The sequence below is a fragment of the Manis javanica genome, chromosome 8 (assembly GCF_040802235.1).
Source record: "Manis javanica isolate MJ-LG chromosome 8, MJ_LKY, whole genome shotgun sequence".
NCBI classification, from domain to species: Eukaryota; Metazoa; Chordata; class Mammalia; order Pholidota; family Manidae; genus Manis; species Manis javanica.
This window is the reverse complement of record NC_133163.1, coordinates 93519461-93543744: the sequence shown is the minus strand read 5'-3', so window position 1 is coordinate 93543744 and position 24284 is coordinate 93519461. Positions and strand designations below refer to the sequence as shown.

At 38.9% G+C, this 24284-nt stretch overlaps 1 protein-coding gene across 7 annotated transcripts in view; it reads right to left on the bottom strand.

The window, feature by feature from the left end:
* Nucleotides 1-24284, bottom strand: part of TUBGCP4 (tubulin gamma complex component 4) — a 55450-nt gene that overhangs the window by 27313 nt on the left and 3853 nt on the right. For 5 of the 7 annotated variants that reach the window (XR_005061478.2, XR_005061477.1, XR_012120672.1 and 2 more), the window contains exons 3-10: nt 23748-23870; nt 23334-23387; nt 22850-22906; nt 19705-19746; nt 18750-18829; nt 16089-16290; nt 12773-12938; nt 11516-11640 (exon numbers count right to left, since the gene is read on the bottom strand). Coding sequence is in view for 3 of the 7 variants with exons in the window: in XM_017665219.3 (XP_017520708.2) it covers nt 11516-11640; nt 12773-12938; nt 16089-16290; nt 18750-18829; nt 19705-19746; nt 22850-22906; nt 23334-23387; nt 23748-23870 (849 nt within the window). In the remaining 4 variants the exon portion in view is untranslated. The remainder of the gene's footprint in view (nt 1-11515; nt 11641-12772; nt 12939-16088; nt 16291-18749; nt 18830-19704; nt 19747-22849; nt 22907-23333; nt 23388-23747; nt 23871-24284) is intronic. The other 2 variants (XM_017665221.3, XM_017665222.3) reach the window with 2 other exon arrangements.

The window sequence follows — 24284 nt, the reverse complement described above, 5'->3', positions numbered from 1 at the left end:
GAAACTATAAAACACTGATAAAAGAAACTGAAGATGACACAAATGAGTGGAAAGCTATTCCATACTCATGGATAGGAAAAATATTGCTAAAATGGCCATATTGCCCTAAGCAATTAACAGATTCAATGGAATCCCTATCAAAATACCAATGGTATTTTTCACTAAACTAGAGCAAAGAATCCTAAAATTTGTATGGCACCACACAAAAAAACCAAATAACATAAGCAATCTTGATAAAAAACAATGCTTGGAGGGATCATGCTTCCTGATTTCAAAGTATACTACAAAGCTACAGTAATCAAATCAGTATGGTACTAGCAAAAGAACAGATACATAGACCAATGGAACAAAACAAAAAGCCTGGAAATAAACCCACACATATATGGTCAATCAATACATGACAAAGGAGGCAAGAATATACAATGAGGAAAAAGACAGTCTCTTCATTCAATAAATGCTTTTGGGAAAACTGAACACTTACATGCAAAAGAATGAAACTTGATCACTGTCTTTACACCAAACACAAAAATAAGCTCAAAATGGATTAAAGACCTAAATATGAAACCTGAAACCAAAAACTAGAAAAAAACAGGAAGTTAACTCTTGAACATCACCATTGGTAACTTTTTTATGGATGTCTCCCTAGGCAAGGGAAACTAAAGCAAAAATAAATAAGTGGGGCTATATCAAACTAAAAAATTTCTGCACAGTAAAGGAAGCTATCAACAAAATGAAAAGGCATCCTATTGTATGGGATAATATATTTGCAAATGACATATCCGATTAGGAGTTAATATCTAAAATATATAAAGAACTCATACAACTCAACACCCATAAAAACAAATTACCTGTTTAAAAAATGGGCAGAGGACCTGAATAGACATTTTCCCAAAGAAGACATACAGTTCGCCAAGCAGCACATGAAAAGATGCTCCACATCACTTAATCACCAGGGAAATGCAAATTAAAATCACAATGAGGGGTCCCCTCAGACCAATTAGGATGGCCATCATCCAACAGACAAGGAACAACAAAAGCTGGTGAAGATGCAGGCAAAGGGGAACCCCCTCCTACACTGTTGTTGGGAATGTAAATTGGTTGGTCCAGCCACTGTGGAAAGCAGTATGGAAGTTCCTTAAAAACTAAAAATAGAAATACCATTTGACCTAGTAACTCCACTTCTGGGAATTCACCTGACGAAAACAAAAATCCCTGATTCAAAAAGATATATACCCCAATAAGTATTGCCACACTATTTACAATAGCCAAGATATGGAAGCAACCCAAATGCTCAATGACAGATGAATGGATAAAGAAGATGTGGTACATATATACAATGGAATATTATTCACCCATAAAAAAACAGAGAAATATTGCCATTTGCAACAACATGGACAGACCTGCGGGGTATAATGCTAAGTGAAATAGGTCAGGCAGAGAAAGACAAATGCCATGTGATTTTACTTACATGTGGAACATAACTAAACAAACAAAATGATCTGTGAGAAATAAACTCATAGATACTGAGAAGTGACTGGTGGTTACCATGGGGGAAGGGTTGGGGGTTGGTGAGTATAATAGGTGAATGGGATAAAGAGGCACAAAATCTTAATAATAATACAAATTAGTCATGGGGATGAAAGCATAGAGAATATAGTTCATAATGCTGTAATATCTTTCTATGTTAACAGATAGTAATTGTACTGTTGGAGTGAGCATTTAATAATGTAGATAACTGTTGAATCACTATGCTGTATGCTTGAAACCAATATTGTATATCATAACATTGAATATCAATTATACTTCACCAAACAAACAAAAAAACGGTAACCTATCCCAGCCCCCCCCCCAAAAAGAAAAGGATAAAAGATATATCAGGTAAGTATGACACAAAAGACAGCTGTATAGTGACTGTAATAACTAATAAAATAGAATTTTAAGTAAAAAAATCTATATACAAATATATTATCATAATTTATAGAGGATATTATGTATACACATGGGGAAAAATAAATATACATTATAAATATGGATATGTCTATCATATAATTTGAAAATGATGAATTAGAACATGCACAGAACTCAAGAATCAACACAGAATATGCTCTGGGGATATGTAGAACAATTAAAAACAAAAAACAGATCCTACATTAGCCCATAAAAGGAAGCCTCAATGAAATCCAAAAGGACCAACCTACAGACTATGTTCTCTTACTATACTGCAATAAAATTAGAACTTGATAAATTTCCTTGAGTTAAAAAGAAAATCATGAATAAAATAAAAACTTATTTAGAACAGAATGATAATGAAGGCACTACATGCCAAAAATGTGTGGGACACAGTCAAAGTAATATATAAAGTTTTATATATGCATCTTAGGAAAAAGACTAAGAATAGAAGGGTCAGGTTTTTAACCTATGAAACTGGAAAGTAGCAACAGAGGAAACTCAAAGAAACAAGAAGGTAGAAAAAGATAACTGCAGATACCAATGAAATAGAGGAAAAAATAAAGAAGAGCAATAAAAAGCTGGCTCTTTGAAAAGATTAGTAAGACTAAAGAATAAAAAACAAGGTTGAAATAAAATACAACATAAATAGCAACAGACAAGCAGACATTTAAAAAATTAAATTTAGAGGAAATGGGTGAGTTCCAAGAAAAGTAGCAAATACCAAAATTGGTACAAGAAGAAATAAACATCTTGAATACATTAATACATTTTAAATACATTGGATTGGTAAAGATTTCCCCTCCTGAAAAACACCTAGCTCAGACAATTTTTCAATCACACTTTCAGAAATAATTCCTGTCATATTATTGTTCTAAAAAGTAAAAAAAAGAGTGATAGATACCTAGCTTTTATGAGGCTTATATACTCTTTATGTCACAACCACGTAAGAACAATACAGGAAGTGAATACTACAGTCTTATATCATGAGTAAATGAAGATGGAAAAATTCCAAACATTACACTGGCTATCCAAATCCAACAGCATATTAAAAAATAAAACATCATATTCTGGCTTATTGCAGGAAGATTCAACATCTGAAACATCTAACCAGGAATGAGAGGAGGAGCCAACATGGCGGCATAAGTAGAGCAGCAGAAATCTCCTCCCAAAACCATATATATTTTTGAAAATACAACAAATACAACTATTCCTAAAAGAGAGACCAGAAGATACAGTACAACAGCCAGGCTACATCTACATCTGCGAGGACTCAGCACCTCACGAAGGGGGTAAGATACAAGCTGCGGCCCAGTGGGACCTGAGCGTGCCCACAACCCCAGCTCCCCGGCAGGAGGAGAGGAGTCGGAGCAGGGAGGGAGAGGGAGCCCAGGACTGCTGAACACCTAGCCCTAGCCATCCGCACCGGGAGTGCAGACACACAGTGCGTGGTGTGCTGGATATTAGGGAAACGGAACAGTAAAATCTGTGAGTGGGTCCCTGCAGCCAGCACCCCTGGTACAAAAGAAAAGCGAGTGTTTTTTGAAAGTCTTAAAGGGACAGGCGGCTCACAGCTGGATGGAAGGGTCCCGGCACACTCAGCTCAGCAGCTGGGAATCCCGGGGAACTCTGGGCACCCTAACCCTCTGGGAGGCAACGCAGCTCTGAGGCCCCTCACGGTGATAAACAGCCTCCCATCCATTCCCCCTCTGGCGCAGCACCACCATAGCAGGGGAGCAGCCTGCGCAGCTGTGCCCACAGCAACTGCCCAGAGCCTCCTCTGGAGCCGCCCGGGCCAGACTCAGAGGCCCTGTCAGCGTGCAGCTGCTCAGCACAAGCCGCTAGGGGTCGTTGTTCTTGCAGAAGAGGAAGGCGACCACCAAGCAAGAAGGGACTTTGTTCTCTCAGCTGTCACACGCACCAACTGTCCATGACTACCTCTATCACCATGAAAAGGCAGAAGAATTTGATACAGACAAGAATCACCAGACAACCCCAGAGAAGGTGCCTGGGGAGATAGATTTAACCAATCTTCCTGAAAAATAATTCAAAATAAAGGTCATAACCATGCTGATGGAGCTGCAGAGAAATATGCAAGAGCTAACAGATAAAGTTGGGAGTGAGAATACAGAAATAAAACAATCTCTGAAAGGACTTAAGAACAGATTGGATGAGGTGCAAGAGGCCGTTATTGGAATAGAAATCAGAGAACAAGAACACAGAGAAGCGGAGGCAGAGAGAGATAAAAGGATCTCTAAGTATCAAAGCATATTAAGAGAACTGTGTGACCAATCCAAATGGAACAATATCTGCATTATAGAGGTACCAGAAGAAGAAGAGAGAAAAAGGGACAGAAAGTGTCTTTGAAGAAATAATTGCTGAAAACTTCCCCAAACTGGGGGAGGAAATAGTCGCTCAGACCACGGAAGCACAGAGAACTCCCAACAGAAAGGACCGAAGGAGGACAACACCAAGACACATAATAATTAAAATGGCAAAGATCAAGGACAAGGACAGAGAATTAAAGGCAGCCAGAGAAAGAAAAAAGGTCACCTGCAAAGGAAAACCCATCAGGCTATCATCAGACTTCTCAACAGAAACCTTACAGGCCAGAAGAGAATGGCATGATATATTTAATGCAATGAAACAGATGGGCCTTGAACCAAGAATACTGTATCCAGCACAATTATCATTTAAATATGAAGGAGGGATTAAACAATTCCCAGATAAGCAAAAGTTGAGGGAATTTGCCTCCCACAAACCACCTCTACAGGGTATTTTAGAGGGACTGCTCTATATGGAAGCCCTCCTAAGGCTAAATAGATGTCACCAGAGAAAATAAAATTACAGCAAAGAGAGCAGACCAACCAAATACTAACTAAAGGCAAAAAATTAAATCAACTACCCACAAAAGCAGTCAAAGGAAACACAAATAATGAATCATCAGACTGTGTTTATAATAGCTCAATAAATGAGTTAAGTTAGACAGTAAGATACTAAAGAAGCTAACCTTAAACCTTTGGTAACCACGAATCTAAAGCCTGCAATGGCAATAAGTACATATCTTTCAATAATCACCCTAAATGTAAATGGACTAAATGCACCAATCAAAAGACACAGAGTAATAGAATGGATAAAAAAGCAAGACCCATCTATATGCTGCTTACAAGAGACTCACCTCAAACCCAAAGACATGCACAGACTAAAAGTGAAGGGATGGAAAAAGATATTTCATGCAAACAACAAAGAGAAAATGGCAGGTGTTGCAGTACTAGTATCAGACAAAATAGACTTCAAAACAAAGAAAGTAACAAGAGACAAAGAAGGACATTACATAATGATAAAGGGGTCAGTCCAACAAGAGAATATAACCATTATAAATATATATATATGCATCTAATACAGGAGCACCAACAAATGTGAAACAAATACCAGCAGAATTAAAGGAGGAAACAGAATGCAATGCATTCATTCTAGGAGACTTTAACACACCATTCACTCCAAAGGACAGATCCACCAGACAGAAAATAAGTAAGGACACAGAGGCACTGAACAACACACTAGAACAGATGGATCTAATAAGACATCCACAGAACTCCACACCCCAAAGCAGCAGGATACACATTCTTCTCAAGTACACATGGAACATTCTCCAGAATAGACCACATACTAGGCCACAAAAACAGCCTCAGTAAATTCAAGAAGATTGAAATTATACCAACTAACTTCTCAGACCACAAAGGGATAAAACTAGAAATAAATTGTACAAAGAAAGCAAAAAGGCTCACAAACACATGGAGGCTTAAGAACATGCTCCTAAATAATCAATGGATCAATGACCAAATTAAAAGAGATCAAGCAATATATGGAAACAAATGACAACAAAACACAAAGCCCCAACTTCTGTGCGATGCAGCAAAAGCAGTCTTAAGAGGACAGTATATAGCAATCCAGGCATATTTAAAGAAGGAAGAACAATCCCAAATGAATAGTCTAAAGTCACAATTACCGAAATTGGAAAAAAAGAACAAATGAGGCCTAAAGTCAGCAGAAGAAGGGACATAATAAAGATCAGAGAAGAAATAAATAAAATTGAGAAGAATAAAACAATAGAAAAAAAGCAATGAAACAAGAGCTGGTTCTTTGAGAAAATAAACAAAATAGATAAGTCTCTAGCCAGACTTATTAAGAGAAAAAGAGAATCAACACACATCAACAGAATCAGAAACAAGAAAGGAAAAATCATGACGGACCCCACAGAAATACAAAGAATTATTAGAGAATACTATGAAAAACTATATGCTAACAAGCTGAAAAATCTAGGAGAAATGGACAACTTCCTAAAAAAATACAACCTTCCAAGAATGACCCAGAAAGAAACAGAAAATCTAAACAGAGCAATTACCAGCAATGAAATTTAAGTGGTAATTTAAAAATTACCCAACAGCAAAACCCCTGGCCCAGATGGACCTACCACGGAATTTTATCAGACATACAGAGAAGACATAATACCCATCCTCCTTAAAGTTTTCCAAAAAATAGAAGAGGAGGGAATACTCCCAAACTCATTCTATGAAGCCAACATCACCCTAATACCAAAGCCAGGAAAAGACCCCACCAAAAGAGAAAATTACAGACCAATATCCCTGATGAACATACATGCAAAAATACTCAACAAAATATTAGCAAACTGAGTTAAAAAATACATCAAGAGGATCATACACCATGACCAAGTGGGATTCATCCCAGGGATGCAATGATGGTACAACATTCGAAAATCCATTAACATCACCACATAAACAAAAAGAAGGACAAAAATCACATGATCATCTCCATAGATGCTGAAAAAGCATTTGATAAAATTCAACATCCATTCATGATAAAAACTCTCAACAAAATGGGCATAGAGGGCAAGTACCTCAACATAATAAAGGCCATATATGACAGACCCACAGTTAACATCATACTGAACAGTGAGAGGCTGAAAGCTTTTCCTCTGAGATCAGGAACAAGACAGGGATGCCCACTCTCCCCATTGCCATTCAACATAGTACTGGAGGTTCTAGCCACGGCAATTAGACAAAACAAAGAAATACAAGGAATCCAGATTGGTAAAGAAGAAGTTAAACTGTCACTATTTGCAGATGACATAATATTGTACATAAAAAACCCTAAAGACTCCACTCCAAAACTACTGGAATTGATATGAGAATACAGCAAAGTTGCAGGATACAAAATTAACACACAGAAATCTGTGGCTTTCCTATACACTAACAATGAACCAATAGAAAGAGAAATCAGGAAAACAATTCCATTCACAATTGCATCAAAAAGAATAAAATACTTAGGAATAAACCTTACCAAGGAAGTGAAAGACCTATACACTGAAAACTATAAGACACTCTTAAGAGAAATTAAACAGGACACTACTGAATGGAAACTCATCCCATGCTCTTGGCTAGGAAGAATTAATATTGTCAAAATGGCCATCCTGCCCAAAGCAATCTACAGATTCAATACAATCCCTATCAAATTACCAACAGCATTCTTCAACGAAGTGGAACAAATAGTTCAAAAATTCATATGGAACCACCTAAGACCCCAAATAGCCAAAGCAATCCTGAGAAGGAAGAATAAAACAGGGGGGATCTTGCTCCCAAACTTCAAGCTCTACTACAAAGCCACAGTAATCAAGACAATTTGGTACTGGCACAAGAACAGAGCCACAGACCTGTGGAACAGAAGAGAGACTCCAAACATTAATGAAAACATATATGGTCAATTAGTATATGATAAAGGAGCCATGGACATACAAAGGGGAAATGACAACAGTTGGTGTTGGCAAAACTGGACAGCTACATATAAGAGAATGAAACTGGATCATTGTCTAACCCCATACACAAAAGTAAATTCAAAATGGATCAAAGACCTAAATGTAAGTCATGAAACCATAAAACTCTTAGAAAAAAAACATAGGCAAAAATCTCTTGGACGTAAACATGAGCAACTTCTTCATGAACATATCTCCCCGGGCAAGGGAAACAAAAGCCAAAATGAACAAGTGGTACTATATCAAGCTGAAAACCTTCTGTACAGCAAAGGACACCATCAACAGAACAAAAAGGTATCCTACAGTATGGGAGAATATATTCATAAATGACAGATCTGATTAAGGGTTAACATCCAAAATATATAAAGAGCTCACACACCTCAACAAACAAAAAGCAAATAATCCAATTAAAAAATGGGCAAAGGAGCTGAACAGACAGTTCTTGAAAGAAGAAATTCAGATGGCCAAGAGACACTTGAAAAGATGCTCCACATCACTAGTCATCAGAGAAATGCAAATTAAAACCACAATGAGATATCACCTCACACTAGTAAGGATCGTCACCATCCAAAAGACAACAATAAATGTTGGCGAGGTTGTGGAGAAAGGGGAACCCTCCAACACTGCTGGTGGGAATGTAAACTAGTTCAACCATTGTGGAAAACAGTATGGAAGTTCCTCAAAAAGCTCAAAATAGAAATACCATTTGACCCAGGAATTCCACTTCTAGGAATTTACCCTAAGAATGCAGCAGCCCAGTTTGAAAAAGACAGATGCACCCCTATGTTTATCGCAGCACTATTTACAATAGCCAAGAAATGGAAGCAACCTAAGTGTCCATCAGTAGATGAATGGATAAAGAAGATGTGGTACATATATACAATGGAATATTATTCAGCCATAAGAAGAAAACAATTCCTACCATTTGCAACAACATGGATAGAGCTAGAGGGTATTATGCTCAGTGAAATAAGCCAGGCAGAGAAAGACAAGTATGAAATGATTTCACTCATATGTAGAGTATAACAACAAAGAAAAAACTGAAGCAACAAAACAGCAGCAGAATCACAGAACCCAAGAATGGACTAATAGTTACCAAAGGGAAAGGGACTGGGGAGGATGGGTGGGTAGGGAGGGATAAGGGGTGGGGGGGAAGAAAGGGGGCATTACGATTAGCATGTATAATGTGGGGGGATGCATGGGGAGGGCTGTGCAACACAGAGAAGACAAGTAGTGATTCTACAGCATCTTACTACACTGATGGACAGTGACTGTAATGGGGTTTGTAGGGGGTACTTGGTGAAGGGGAGAGCCTAGTAAACATAATGTTCTTCATCTAATTGTAGATTAATGGTACACACACAAAAAATATCTAACCACGAATTTACCATATGAACAGACTAAAGGAGAAAAAGAACCCAGAGCAAGAAATTGTACCTTCGCTGATAATAGAAAAAGCAGTTGATAAAACTGGACATCAATTTACGATAAAAACTTACAGCAACCTAGGAAGAGAAGATAAGTTTAACTGGATAAACACATGCCCAAAGCCTACAGCAAACATTACATTAATAGAGTAACTTCTGGATGCATTCACATCAAGGATGCCCATTATCATCTCTGTTTAACACAGTTTATATAAACCATCACTCCCGCTGACTAACGCAATATTAGAGATCCCAGCCAAGACGGTAGGGGAAAAAAAAGCAGAAGTTTAGAAATTGGAAAGTTATAAAATTCATTTGTAAGTGGTATTATTATTACTTAGAAAATTCAACAGACAAACCATTAGAACTAAAGGGAAAAAAAAGACTTGAAGTTTCCAGGTATAAGGTTAACCTACAAAATTAACACCACTGTTCACTATATAAGCAGTAACCAACCAAAGATAAAATTTAAAAAAACAAAAACTATGACATATCTAACAATTTTAAAAATCTTTTTGAAGTACTACAATACATACACAAAAGTACACAAATCATAAGTTTACAGCTTGAAGCATTTTCAGTAGCTGAACATACCTGTACAAACAGCAACCTGAAAGCCCACTCATGCTCTTGCCACTGAACAAGGGCAAATACTATCCTCACATCTAACACCCAACTAGTTTTGCCTGCTTTTGAACTCTATATAAATAAATTCATATAGTATGCATACTTTTTTAAAAAATAAAAAAGGAGAGAAAGAGACCCAAGAGGGGATGAGTATGAAATGTATTTGCAAGACATTCCTTCTTTCTCCTCCTGGTACACTGTATTTCTTTTCATTAGTATAAGCTGTTATTATTGTTACAATAATACCTTTCAAAAAAAAGTCTTAATAGCTACAATTCTAAAAAACTTTTAAGAGTCTGAGCTTCAACTCTATCATTTTTACAAACTGAAAATTTCTAGCTATATGCATTTTAAAATTTTACAAGAAAAAGATTATTTTGAAATCTTCTATTCAATAAAATTTTACTTTCCTCCATCAGCTACATTTTCCAAAGAGTTATCACAAAAATGATTAAGGAACAGAAATAGATTCAATAAAATAAGATGAACTGAAGACATCAGTCCCTTAGACAAGAGCTGCCTTGGCTACAGATGGGGGAGGGGCGATGTCTTCAAATTCTGAAAGGTATTCTAGATAGTTTAAATATTTACTTGCCCATAAAGAATCATATCCAGTGATGCCTCAAGCTCACTTTAAGATCTAGTATTCTATGTCTACATCACAGTTCTGTCTCCAACCCCAAGGAATTTTTGAGACAGTGACCAGAAAAGGAAATCATATTCATGATAGATTACAGTGCTTCCAATGTGAGGATATCTGATGCTAAGCCTCTTTGCAGCTCTAGACACTGACCCTAGTGTGCTGGCTATGCTCCAAATCCCCTGCAAAAGTTTGGTGGCTGATTGGCTGACTGGCTGGTATAAATCCAAGCATCTACCCTCTCCTGACCTATAAATCAGAAGCTCTGGAGGTAAGGACTTGGTGCAAGTGCATGTTTTAAAATTTCCCTAGGCAATTCTAGGCATAGCCAGAGTTGAAAACCACTAACAACACAGCTGATTAACTAAGTTTCTTATTTCACAATCACATACCTGCGAGCCAAATTTTATTATAAGCTACAGAACATATGCCCATTTGAAAAAGTACCGGTCACAATTTAAGTTGGTAGATGAAGCACAGTTTACTTAAGAACATTGAGCTAGGAGTCAGAAGGCTGTTTCTGACCTCAACTTTGTGACGTACAGTGCAACAGCAGAAAAGTTAGCTTTCTCAGTATTTTTTCATTTTTAACAATAGAAGAGCAATACCTGTTCTGCCTTCCTAAGATTATCATATCCATAAATGAAAGAATAAGTAATAAAGACATCCTAAACTATAAGTAAGGCACTAAATTTAGTCAGAATCAGTTGATTACTTGGAGTTATTGCCAACTATACAGACAGACTCAAAATGCTGAGTGCCTGAAATGAAACCAAGACCTCCCTTTATCAACTAACCAGGTAACGAGCAAACTCTTGTAAGGTGTGACAACTTTGTGGCAGTTGCCTCTATTATGAAAAACAGGCATGAAATACTCACTCTGACCAGGCATACCTGCTTTTATTTTCTACTTCCCACCCTTTAACTCTCAAACAATTCCTTGCAAGTTAAATCCTAACCACATTCAAATACAAAGGTCAAGTACTCAATTTCTGGGGAACTAGTCCATTTTCTTCCTAAGAAAATATACTAAGAAAGACAAACCTCAGCCACAGTACTACGAATACGATCCACCACCTGCTCAAAATCCACCAGGCTGAAGAGTGGCTGCTGCTTGAGGCGATGCAGCTCCGCAGCAAAAGTGTCCTCTTGGTTTTTCAAAATGGATCCTGCAAAATAGGAAGGTACTGTCAGAGGAAGCCAGAGAATAACAAGAGCAGACGTTTTCTAATGCTGGTGGGGCAGCTCCTTCACCTGTTTCTAAGGTATCCAAGGTTTTATCCCATATAAAGGTTTTAGCAACCCTCAGTCAAGTGCCATCAGGAAGCAGATGATCCTCCTTCTACAGTATCCTCAGAAGGTCAATTTAATAGTAGCCTAGTGCTATGACAATACCTCAGTCATTCATCTCACTTTATCTTTCACATAGGCATTTTATCATCCCACATCATTATAAGGGTTACAGCAAGATATTTTGAGAAAGAGACCATATTCACATAGCTTTTATTACAGTAATTGTTGTAATTGTTCTTATTATTATTGATCCCTTAGTGTGCCTTTTTTATAAATCAAACTTAATCACAGGTACATATGTACAGGAAAAAACAAAGTTCAGATCTTCGTTCATTTACAATGGGATTATATCCTGTTACACCCAATGTTAAATTGAAAATAACTGCAAGCCAAAACTGCATTCAATACATCTAACCTACCAAACATCATAGCTTAGCCTAGTCTACCCTGAATGTGCTCAGAAGACTTATATTAGCCTATAGTTTGGCAAAATCATCTAACACAAAGCCTATTTTATAATAAAGTATTGAATGACTCATGCAATTTATTGAATATAGTACTGAAAGTGAAAAAGAAAATGGTTGTAAGAGTACAGAATGGCCGTACATGCATGGGTTGCTCAGCCTCATGATGGTGTGGCTGACTGGGAGCTGTGGCTTGCTGCCACTGCCCAGCATCATGAGAGAGTATCCCACCACAAATTGCTCGCCTGGAAAAGGATCAAAATACACATTCTACTGAATGTGTATCACTTTGGCATCATTGTAAAGCCAACAAATTACAAGTCGCACTATTAAATCGGGGATTATGTGTATACATAAGATTTGGTACTACTTAAGGTTTCAGGCATCCATTGGGGATCTTGGAATGTATCCTCTGCAAATAAGGGGGAGTTGCCATACATAAATATTACTAGTCACTCACTCTGATCAGGCATACCTTGAAGCCACACAATATCAGTAATAAGGGCCTCTGAGGATGGGGTATGTTGGGCAAGGAGATTCCTACCTTTTCTAGTCAAGTTTACATTTTGATTCTCAAACATCTGGACAGATTCTCCAACAAACAGGATTTTTTCAGCAACCCTCACTGGGATGTAGGATGGCAAAATCTCCACCCGCAGGGAAAACTGCTTTAGAGATGGTGCCAACATGTTCTCTTCTTCTATCAGGCGCTAGTCAAGGAAATAATCTATATCAGAGATGACATTGAAGTAAAAAAAGGGAGAACAAGGAAACATCCTGTAATTCTTCCAACCCATGATTTACATTTTCTAGAAGCAGGGACTTTAAATATGAAGTTGCACAATTCTTCAATTGCCAGTGTTGGAAAGACAATTCCACTTTCATGTGGCAAGACAGCATGGTGGAAATAACTGGTGTTTTTAACACTAAGATTTTAGTCCTCACTCTGCCTTTACAACTGTGGAAAAACTTACACAGTAGCTCTGAAACTCAGTTTCTGTACTTGTACCTGGAATAATTGGTCTTTATTTTTTCTGGGTCTGTGTGTCTATTACTCTATTTCCTTGTGTATAAGTTTGCTCTGCCCAGCTTTTTATACTAGCCCAAGGCATTTAGTCAAGTGGTTCTCAAAGTGTGGGTCCTGGACGAGCAGCATCAGCCTCACTTGAAAGCTTGTTAGAAATGCAAATTTTCAAGCCTTTTCCCACATCTATGGAAAATCTGGGGGCCCAGCAATCAGTGTTTTAAGAAGCTCTCCAAACTGACGTTTGAGAACCACTGATCCAGCCCACGAAGCCCCAGATACCACAGCCCGATCACTCAGGTCTTTCCCATTCCCTACCTTGCTTTCAATTTGACTCTCATCTGGCTCCAACCCACAACTCTGGCAAGACAATCCTGACTTTGATCTCTGCTGTTTGCCCTTTTTCTTTTGGACTTCAGGGCTGGTTTTCCCCAGGGCACTATCCCAGCTCTGCTTTCCTCTCACTCTCTATACCGTTCTTATACAATCACATCATCTGTGGCTGAACTATTCATCCTAACAGATATTTTTAAACTTCTTTCCTCACGAGACTCCCTCCATTATAAAAGCTATGGACCTTCAGGATAAATATACACACATACATTTCACAGAACCTCCTAAAGCTGATGTGGACCCTGGATTAACAAGTTCAATATGCTGATGGCTCTTAAATCTTTACCTTTAAGCTAGATTGCTCTCATTAGCTCCAGGCTTGGCCCACTGGACATTTCCTACAAGTACCTCAAACTCACCATGTCCAAAATTAGACCCGTCTTCTTTCCCTCAATACCAGCAATACACATTCCTTATCATCACTACTTGACTAGCTGCTGAACGCAGAAACTTGGGTATCATCCTTGATTCTTTCCTCTGGACTCATAAATCAATCACTAAGGCCTATTTATTCTACCTCCTAAATAACCCTCAAGCCTTTCTCATCTCCATTTTTGGTGATACCATCCTTGGTTTAGGCCACTATCAATTTTCACCTAAGTGTCCCCAGCATTCTCCTAACTGACCTACCAGCTGCTAACTTTGATTTTTTTTTTTACAAACAATTCCTCACACAGTATCCAGAGTGATCATAAAGTCTGATCGTGTTAACCTCTTGCCTAAAATTCTTCACTGGCTCGCAGCTTTTTTAAGGTTCAAGTTCAAATTTCTCCCTGTTGCTTACAAGTGTTTTCCATGATCTTACCTCTGCTTAACTCAACAGCTTCATTGACTGCCACCTCCTCCATCCCTTCCATTTTCCCCTATACTTTTTCTATTTCAGCCTTTACTTGACCGTTGCAACTGAATTACTAACAGTCCCCAAATGAGCCATGTTCTTCACGGCTTCTGTACTTTACACACATCCTTCCCTCTGCCTGGAATATTTCCTGATCTCTCTTCCCAAACTCTTTGCAATTTGGACATAATTCCCACTGAAAAACCTTCTCTAGTTATCCTAAGGCAGTGTTCTGAGAACACCCATATTTACTCTTTCCAGAGCACTTAATATACTGTAATGTTACCATTTACTTTTCTGTATCTTCGACTAAACTAAACGTTCTTTACAGACAGGCCTACTACATTTTATCTAGCTATGCAGTTGTGGCACCTAGAATAGTGCCTGGTACAGAAAATCCAGCTCCAGATGTTGCTCAGACAAGGATTTCAACCCATCTGTCACACTGACGAAAACACCCATCAGCAATCCGCAACTTAGCTGCAGCCTCCTTTATGCTCCACAGCTGAGACAGCTTGTGACCCCTCCTCTCCTTGACAGACAGCAGCAAACTGCGGGACCCACAGGCAGGGCCAATGCCTCTCCTCAGCAGGAGGCAGTGACAGAAGACCACCATCCATTTTTCTTTGAAAGATTTCAAGAGTACACATTCCTTGAGGGAATGTTATAGTAGGTGGATAGCCAGATGTGAGCAGGGAGAGGGTTGGGGACTTTGGCTGGTGTTTATATTCGATTAATTGCTTGTTTATATTCTAAACATTCTGTGTAAACTGTTCTGCAGGACATGGGCAGGTGGGTATAGATACCAGACCTGCCAGAACTGACTGGTTCCATCATGGAGAAGTTGACCCTGACTTCACCTCAGAGTATATTATATGCTCATTAGCACACTAAAAATCACACCCCTTGGCACCTTGACAGTTCTGAGGAAGACCATCTAGGGACAAAAAGAGGGTGTCACCATATTTTCCCAGAAATATCCTCCCTATTCCAAGAAAACCCCACCCAATGATATTCTACCCTTGCTTAAACTACAGCTGTAAGACCACCTAACCCAAACCCCACCATGCTGCTCACCTCTGCAGCATGCCAGCACTCCCTCCTTGAGTGTGTACTTTGCTTTACTAAACTACTCTTTGCTTGTTTAAAAAAAAAAAAGAAGAGTGCCTGGCATACTGGCATGTAACAGGCATTCAATAAAATGTTGCAATAGAATAAACGAATGGGTGGATGGATGGACAAGGGTAATTTAGGACTTTGGGGAGTCTAATCAAAACTCCAAACTGCATTTAAAAGCTATAGGATAGCTACATGACTACTGTTAGAGAGAAATACTTATCATTAACTTCTGAAATGCATATTATTGGGGAAAGGGGAAACAAAAGGAATCTCACAAATATATTTTCTATTTTGAAGTCTCACATTAAGTTAGGTGTTAAGTTTAAGATAAAGCTAAGAATTTATGGAAGTGCTGGAGCTATGATGAGCTTGGAAGGGTGGAGTTGGGGGAGGGGAGCTAGTAACACTGAAAGATGATTTAGCTGTAGACTTTTAGACTTTCTGAGTCCTGGCAGGAGTATGCTAGGCTTCTTGCTATGCTCTCACCAAGTCCTGGAGCTCTTTCAATTGCTTTCCTGTCAGTCCACCAATGCCCAAATCCTCCTCATCCTCTTCTGGCTGGGCACTGACATTACCAGAAGATGGACCCTGTTTAATAAAGAATTCTTCATGCTGATCCAAGAGGAGTCCATGTAGCATCCAGGCTGAAAGCTGCTTATACATGACCCCATGACACACGGCCAGGATTCTGAATGGAGAGGCAAGCAAGATGCCTTAGAAGTCCAGTTAGAAAACACCAAACCCCATCACAGCACAGGGAACATGCTTTAAACTGCTACAGTATAAACAGAGGCCTGAGAGTTGGGTGAGTCAGAAGGCAAATGACAAATTAAGCTAAAAATAACTGTGTTATGGTGGATGGACTAAGTGATTAAATTTCCAAACCAACTGAAGTCTGAAATGTTCAATGTTCTGCTGGTCTTTTAGGAGGGGCTTATTTTCTTTCCTCCTTTTGTGTAAAGTTTCCAAACTGATGATTCCTGTTTAAAATTAAATAGACTTAAAGGAGTCTCTTTTTGGCAAATAGAGTATTAAGTGTTTTATTTTTGTTGGACTCACATAAGGAGGGTATATTCTATATGTGAGAAGCAGGTATACCTGAAAAAGTATTAGCTAACAAAATGCAGTGTGGCTGTTGGAGAATGGGATATTCCCATGACCCTAAAGATCACCCCCCAGATAACACTTTAGTTACAAAGGGAAAATATCACTCTAAAATGGAGAGATGTGGCTGGCAGAAAACACCTAAACCAAGTGCTCAAACTTTACAACATCAGCAATGAGACAAGCTTATTTTCTCTGCCTTCTGATATGATGCAACAGGAAACAATATTAACTATGGAGTATTCTTGACAAAAATGTTTAACCTGAATCTAATCATGAGGAACATCAGAAAAATCCAGATTGTGGAACATTCTACAAGACAACTGGTCAGGATTCCTAAACATCAATGTCATCAAAGATTTAAAAAGAAAAAAAAAAGGCAAGGAAGGAGACTATTCCAAACTGAAGGAGACTAAAAAAGACATAACAACCAAACGTGTTATGGAAACACTGATTAGACCCTGGATTGCAAAAAAGAACAGTTTATAAAGAACCTTTTGGGGGACAGCTGGGGACATTCAGATACATTTTGGATATATTATTGGATTAATGTTCACTTTCTTGGGTATAATATGGTATTGAGGTTGATAAGAGAAATACCCTTTTTCTAAAGACATACAAGCTGAAGTATTTAGGGGTTATAATAATCTGCGACTACTTTCAAGTGATTCAGCAAAAAAAAGTGGTATGCATGCAGGTGTGTGTATTTATATATACTTATATATTTCACAGTTTATATGGAGAAAGAAAAAAGATACATCACATGTGGCAAAATGTTAACTGTGAAACTAAAGGATATACAGGTGTTTATAGTACTGGTTTTTCAACTTTTTTGTAGATTTGAAATTTTTCAAAGTACCTTGGGGAGAAAAAGCTTGAGTCTGCTATGGGTAGTATGCTCACTGAAAAGAACCTCTATTAAAAAAAATTTTTTTTTAAATCAAATGGGAAGCCATTCACATTTTGCACATCTGAGAATGCGGTCTATAAAATCTGGTTCCTGAAAATATATAATAAACATGTACATATCATGTTATGTACATAAGGTTTTAGATTGTATGCATAAAACTATATACATTTATATACAGAGACACTGTAGAAGATTTATACCAAAAGTTAAATTGGTGATCTCAAGCAACAGAGATTAAAGACATTTTCTACTCCTTCTCTTTGCATGTCTGTTGTCTATAATCAAAATGCCTTCTTTTTATTAGAAAAAGAAAAGCACAGTAATAGTCTCTAAAGCACATTCTAGAAATTTTCCTGCTCTTCTAAGGATTTACCTGTGCAATAGTTAAAGTGGAGACTGTTGAGTTGTGAGCACCCTCAGAGATCATCTACTCCAATTTCCCACTTAATGCTACACCTTCTTTTTAAAAATAAGAAGAGGTAAATAGATCAAATAAAGTCTTTGATTATACCTTACATATATTCAATTAGTTGTAATTATATCTTATATCCTTTTTTCAGTTAGTATTATTGAAAGTATTTTTACATGTTGTCAGACTACTTATCATTTTAATGGCTTTACAGTCTATTAAGTGTATATATTTAGCTTCTGCTGCTGGTAATTTTCTTATTTCTTGAAATAGTAAATAACACTGCATTATTTTCTTCTCTTGAATAATTTTGTTAGAATAAAATTCCTGAGTGGCACTATGAGATTATAAACATTTTTAAGGACCTTTATATGAAAATACCAGCTATTCGAAGTGCACATGTCCAGACATATGTAATATAAGCATTATCCAGCATATGTAGTGGAAATTCTCCAAGGATAATGAGTTCTAAGAATGAAAATGGAGTATTGCAAGGTCATCTAGGCAACTAGATCCTAGTTCTGATACTCAACACTTTATAACCCTCTTTTTGCAATTTCTGAGCCATCATAGGATTACATGGGCTCCTCTGCTCGCGGGTCTTTTCTAAACAGGTCATAACTTTCCCAGAGGGAAACCTGAGATACCTGAAAATCAAACAGGTGCAAAGTCAAGCCACTTTACGACCACCCTGTACCCAGTCCCCAATGAACCCATGACTTACTTTTCTAATGCACTGCGAACAGGAGGCAAACCTCCACAGCTGTGCTTGTATACTGTTTCCAGGATTTGACAACCATGAATCTGTCACAAATACAGCCTCGTCAAATTGGACTCCATTTTAATAGTTCATGTAACACAAACTCATATTCTATATTCAATCCAGAGGACACAATCCAGCAGAGAATGGGGATAAACTTCTCATAAGACCTATGTATATAGTTTCAATTCTGACTCCAGTTCCAATATGTGTGAGGTTTTTCCCACACCACTAAGAAATTCTCTGACACCAGCCAGGGTGTCCTACAATTCAACTCAATTCTGATATTATCTATCAGGAGATAGCATCAGATTCCATAGGGTAAAGGCTCAGTCCTACAAGACTCCCCTCCACTTCCAAAGCCAGTCACAAGCCCAAGTTGTTACCAGTATTTCTGACCAACTGGCTAATAAATTAGAGATTCTAACAACCCCCTCCTTGGGTTCCACTAATTTGCTAGGGTGGCTCACAGAACTCAGGAAACCTGGTTACTCACTAGATTACCTGTTTTTTTTTAACAAACAATACTAATGGATACTAATCAGTAATGATATGAAGAGAGAGGGAGCGTGAGGTCCTGAACAATGGAGCTTCTGTTCCCATGGAGTTCGGGTGCAGCGTGATGGCACATGCAAGCATTCCAGTTCACCAACCTGGAAGCTTTCAGAACTCCGTCTTTTTGGGTTTTATGGAGGCTTCATTACACAGGCATAAATGATTAAATCACTGGCCACAGGTGATTGAACTCAACCTCCAGCCCCTTCCCCTCTGAGGTCAGGGGTGGGACTTAAAAGTTCTAACCTAATCACATGAGGTTCTCCTGCCTGCCAGCTCCTATCCTTAGGTGCTTTCCACAAGTCACCTCATTAACATAAACTCAGGTGTGTTTGCTAGGGATTTGTTATGAATATCAACATACCTTTATCTTCTTACCATTAGGATATTCCAAAGGTTTTAGGAGCTGTGGGGAAAATGGAAGTTCCTATGGACAGGATCCTCACCCAAACTACTTGATGATATAACTGGCCTGCTGCTAGGCTACTGCTTCCACACCCGTAGGCAATGAGCTATTACTGAGTCACTATATAAAGAGCTCTGCCCAGTGCTCTGCGTGGAGGCAGAGATGGAGGAGGATTATAGACCTGCAAACGGTTGGAAGCATACGTGATTCTAGTGCTTGACCTATCGCCAGGAGCATAAAGCCAGGTATAAACTCTTTTACCCCAAGAACGTTCCACTGTCATTCCTCAGTCTCACTGAATCCATAGTAAACTTGCCCCAGGGCTGAAACCCTCAGGCAAGGCAGGAGCTCTGTGCCAGAAATAGATGAAGGCCAAATATATTTTTCTTTTTATAAATCACAGTATCACAATAGATTGTTCTCGAAGTATGAACCCTCCACCTCCACCTTCCCTACTCCTTACCCCACCTTCACCCCCGCCCCTCACAGCAATGTCAGCATTACCTGGGAACTTGTAAAAAAATAAAAAAGAATACAGATTTTTGGGTCCCCTCCAGACCTGCTGAATCAGAATCTCTGAGGTAGGGCCAAGCAACCTGGTTTTAACAATTTGCTCCAAGTAATTCTAACGAACAGTGAAGTTTGAGGATTACTGCACTAGGGAAACCAGAATCATATAGAGTTGGAATTCCAAGCTGTCTTGCCAATGGGTTTCAGCCCCAGGTGAGTTTGCTATAGATTCAATGTGACCAAAGAAATGACAGTAGAATGTTCTTGGGGTGAAAGGGTTATACCCAACTTTATTTCCAGGAGGTAGGTGTGGATAAAGTGAGAGTTCCTGTGGCCAGGAGTCTCACCTGGCCCTGGTTGACTAGCTCACTGCACACCTGTGGGCAATACATGGCTGTTGACTCTATAAAGAACTCCACCCAGTGCTCTGCGCGCGACATGCTGGCAGGGCTGCAAGGCTGCAGGAGAGCAGAGCAGAGGCTGGAGTGGTGGCAGCACCGAGAACAGAGGCCCAGAGGACGGCTGTGCAGGACGACTGTGCAGAGACACCTAGAGGACGGCTGTGAGGACAGAGGGGCCCAGAGGCAGAAACTGGCTTGCTGCATGCAGACTCACTCTGAGTGAACAGAATTTCCGTGACTGATTTGTGTCTTGTCACTGGGTTTCAGCCCCAGGCAAATTCACTGTGGATTCAATGTGACCGAAGAAATTGACAGGAAAACGTTCTTGGGGTGAAAGGGTTATACCCAACTTTATTTCCAGGTGGCAGGTCAGTCACTAAAATCCTGTTCACTCTCTGTCTGCACAGCTGTCCCACACAGCCATCCTCTGGGCCTCTCTGCACAATTGGCCCGCACAGCCATCCTCTGGGCCTCTGTCCTCAGCGCTGCCACCACTCCAGCCTCTGCTCTCCTGCAGTCTTGCAGCTGTGCCACCGTGTGGCCCCAGAGCACTGGGCAGAGCTCTTTATATATAGAGTCAACAGCCATGTATTGCCACAGGTGTGCAGTGAGCTAGTCTCATCCTGGCACCTGGCCACAGGAACTCATTTTATCCACATAAGCAAAGAGGTAAAGAAAAGTATTTCAAATTAAGGCCTACTTCATACTACTTTATAAGGTACACACTTTTCTAAAAATCAGCTTCATCCTTCTATGTCATTCTGGCTCTTACTTTTATAAAAATTGCTTTATGGAGGGATAATTTACATACCATAAAATTCATCCATTTAAGTACTATTTAATAATTTTTAATAGGTTTACAGCATTATGCAACCATTACCATACTCCAGTTTTATAACATTTCCATTACTCTAAAAGGATGCCTGTGCCTGCTTGCAATCTTCCCTGTTCTCACCCCAGCCCGTATTCTTGACTACCTCACTTTTAAGCTCTGTAGAGCCAGAGCACCTAGCTTCTCGACCACACCCTGGCAGCAATAAAGACTTGCCTACCTGCAATCCCTCTACACATTTTTCACTCTCCTTCCTGTGGCCAAGGGAAGCTGAAAGTCAACTGAGATGTGCAGCTATGCACAGAACCCTTACACTAACTACACTTAGCCAGAACTAACTACACTCCCCTCCAGTTTGGGGAGACAGTTTAGTAGAGTGGTTAAGAGCATAGTCTTTGGAGTCAGATGTGGGTTTACATCCAAGCTCTACCATTTACTACCACCTGTGTGACCCTAAGCATGATCCTTAACCTACTTGACCCCTTAGAGGATTGAATGTGATAATGTATTTGAAGCACTCAGTACAGTGCCTACTACACAGCAAGTGCATAATAAAAGCTCATGTTATTTGGTAAGGGCAATCAGCTTTGAAGGGCCAAACAGCATCTTCCCCACTGAAGGAACGTAGCAGAGTGTAAGTTTCTATACTTAGGCAGCAAAAAATGAAGTTAGCAACCTGGTGAATTAATTTAACTAGTTATATTCATCAAGATAAACACTCATAATAAGATAAGACACAAACATAACAGCTTAAAAACATAAATGAGCTAACATGTTTGATACATTTGTTCTTTTTGGTACAATTATGGACTATCAGATTCTTTTTCTCATGTTAAATCTCAAAGCATTTATTCCCCAGACTATTAACTCTGCCCAGAAGAGACATTCTTCTGACATTGAGGACCCTAACTTTTCAAAGCTTATGGTCAGAAACTTGTGGTAAGAACAAGCATATTTAACTAATAAAATAAAAATTTGGGTTTTACCCACCAATCTAATTCTCAGAAAGCTGCCAGCACCCTAGCCATAAACCCATTACTTCCTTTTTTTCTAAGGACTAACTTTCTGCTTCTCCACAAGATCCATATCCCAATAGTCCTAAATCTTTGGTGCAAAAACCTCTCACCTCTAAACATCCACAGCATTTTTTTCTTACCGAGCAGCATTCTTGGGTAAATCTGGACCAGCAGGGTCATAACTTATTTTTGCATTTCTGACATATGGCATGATACCCAAGAAGACAGTTGAATGAATAAATAAATAAAAACCACTAAAAACTAGGGTCTTCAAAATAGAATTTAAGACAAAATTGATTGTGAATATTTCCTTTGTGTTTACTAGAGCAAAAGAAAGTTCTCACCTTTTGACTTTTAATTTGTTCTACTACAACCATCACAGAAGGAAAAAGGAGCTGGAACTGCAAAGTAGGAAATCATTAGGAGGGTATATAATCAAATAAAAGGAAAAAAGGTACTTTTGTTTCTAAATAGGCCCATTTAACATAAAGATGGCAACACCCAGAACAGTCAAGATCTAGTATCCTAAGACGATCTGATGTAGAGGTTGGCAGCAGATGGAAAGAGAATGGCAGAGAGAAGCAGATTCTATTTTTGAGGCTAGCATAATTATTAATATTAAAGTCAATATAGAGCACTAACATCAGACATTAAGTTTTAACTAAATTTGGAGGTTTTCAAACATCTCTGATCTAGGAAAGCATACAAAATAAAAAATGCTGGGCTCTGAATCCAGAAGGAAAAAAGTTCTCGAAGATGATGTCATAAGTTAGATTACTTTCCTACTATCAACAGACTCCAAGACATTTTGTTCCTTGGGTAACATACCTGATCTAAGGAGTAATTGACATGTGATATGGACAGATGGGGGTCCGCCAGGAACTGCAACAAAAAACACTGTGATTAGGGGTCCATATAAAATCCCTCAAATCTTTTTAAAATATGAAAACCAGAAGGGAATCTCAGAATGGTCTTAGTGCCAGTTTTAGGCTACTAGGAATTGATAATTTATAGAGAATAGTTAGTTCTGATTTTCAGGTGATAACAAGCCAAAGCTAGGGCTCTTATAAACTCACTCAGGAATCTCTGCCGTGATCTAATGCCACTTTGACAGCCTGGGCAATCACAGGGAGTACACTGTACCCTCCAGCCACACAGAAACTATGAAAGGGCATTTCAAATTCAAGAACAGGCCCTAATCTGCTGTCCCACAGGTGGTGTTTCCCATGTCTCTTCTCTCACCTCTTGTTCCAAATCCAGCAGTGCTTGACGATAAGGCTGCAAAACTGAATCCAGCCCTGTGCAGAAAGCCCTTAGGTAGATTCCATGTAACCCACCTTGGCCCTGCTGAGATGCGTGGTGATCCTGAAATCAAACAAAGAAAAGTGAACTCAGCTCAGACCCTGAAATCAGAGGAAGACATTATCCTTTATTAATGGTATTGTTTTTAAGGAATTCTGTATCAAAGTGGGGCTTCAGTAAGAGGAAAACCAAACTCAAAGGGACAGATTTTGAGTTCCAACCTTTTAAAACATGGTAATATTTTAATTTCCCAAGCAGGCTAGATATTACAACCAACCAGGTAGTACTGCATATTGCCAGTGGAGATTTTTCTACAACTCAATTCTAACCTTGTAACTTCCAGCTTAAATTCCTTTGGTGGCTTCCTATTTGCCCCAGAATAATATCTAAACTCCCTTACATGGCATACAATGACATCTGTATTCTGGCCATTACTCTCTCTCCAACATTATCTTTCTCTGTTTCTAACTTCACATC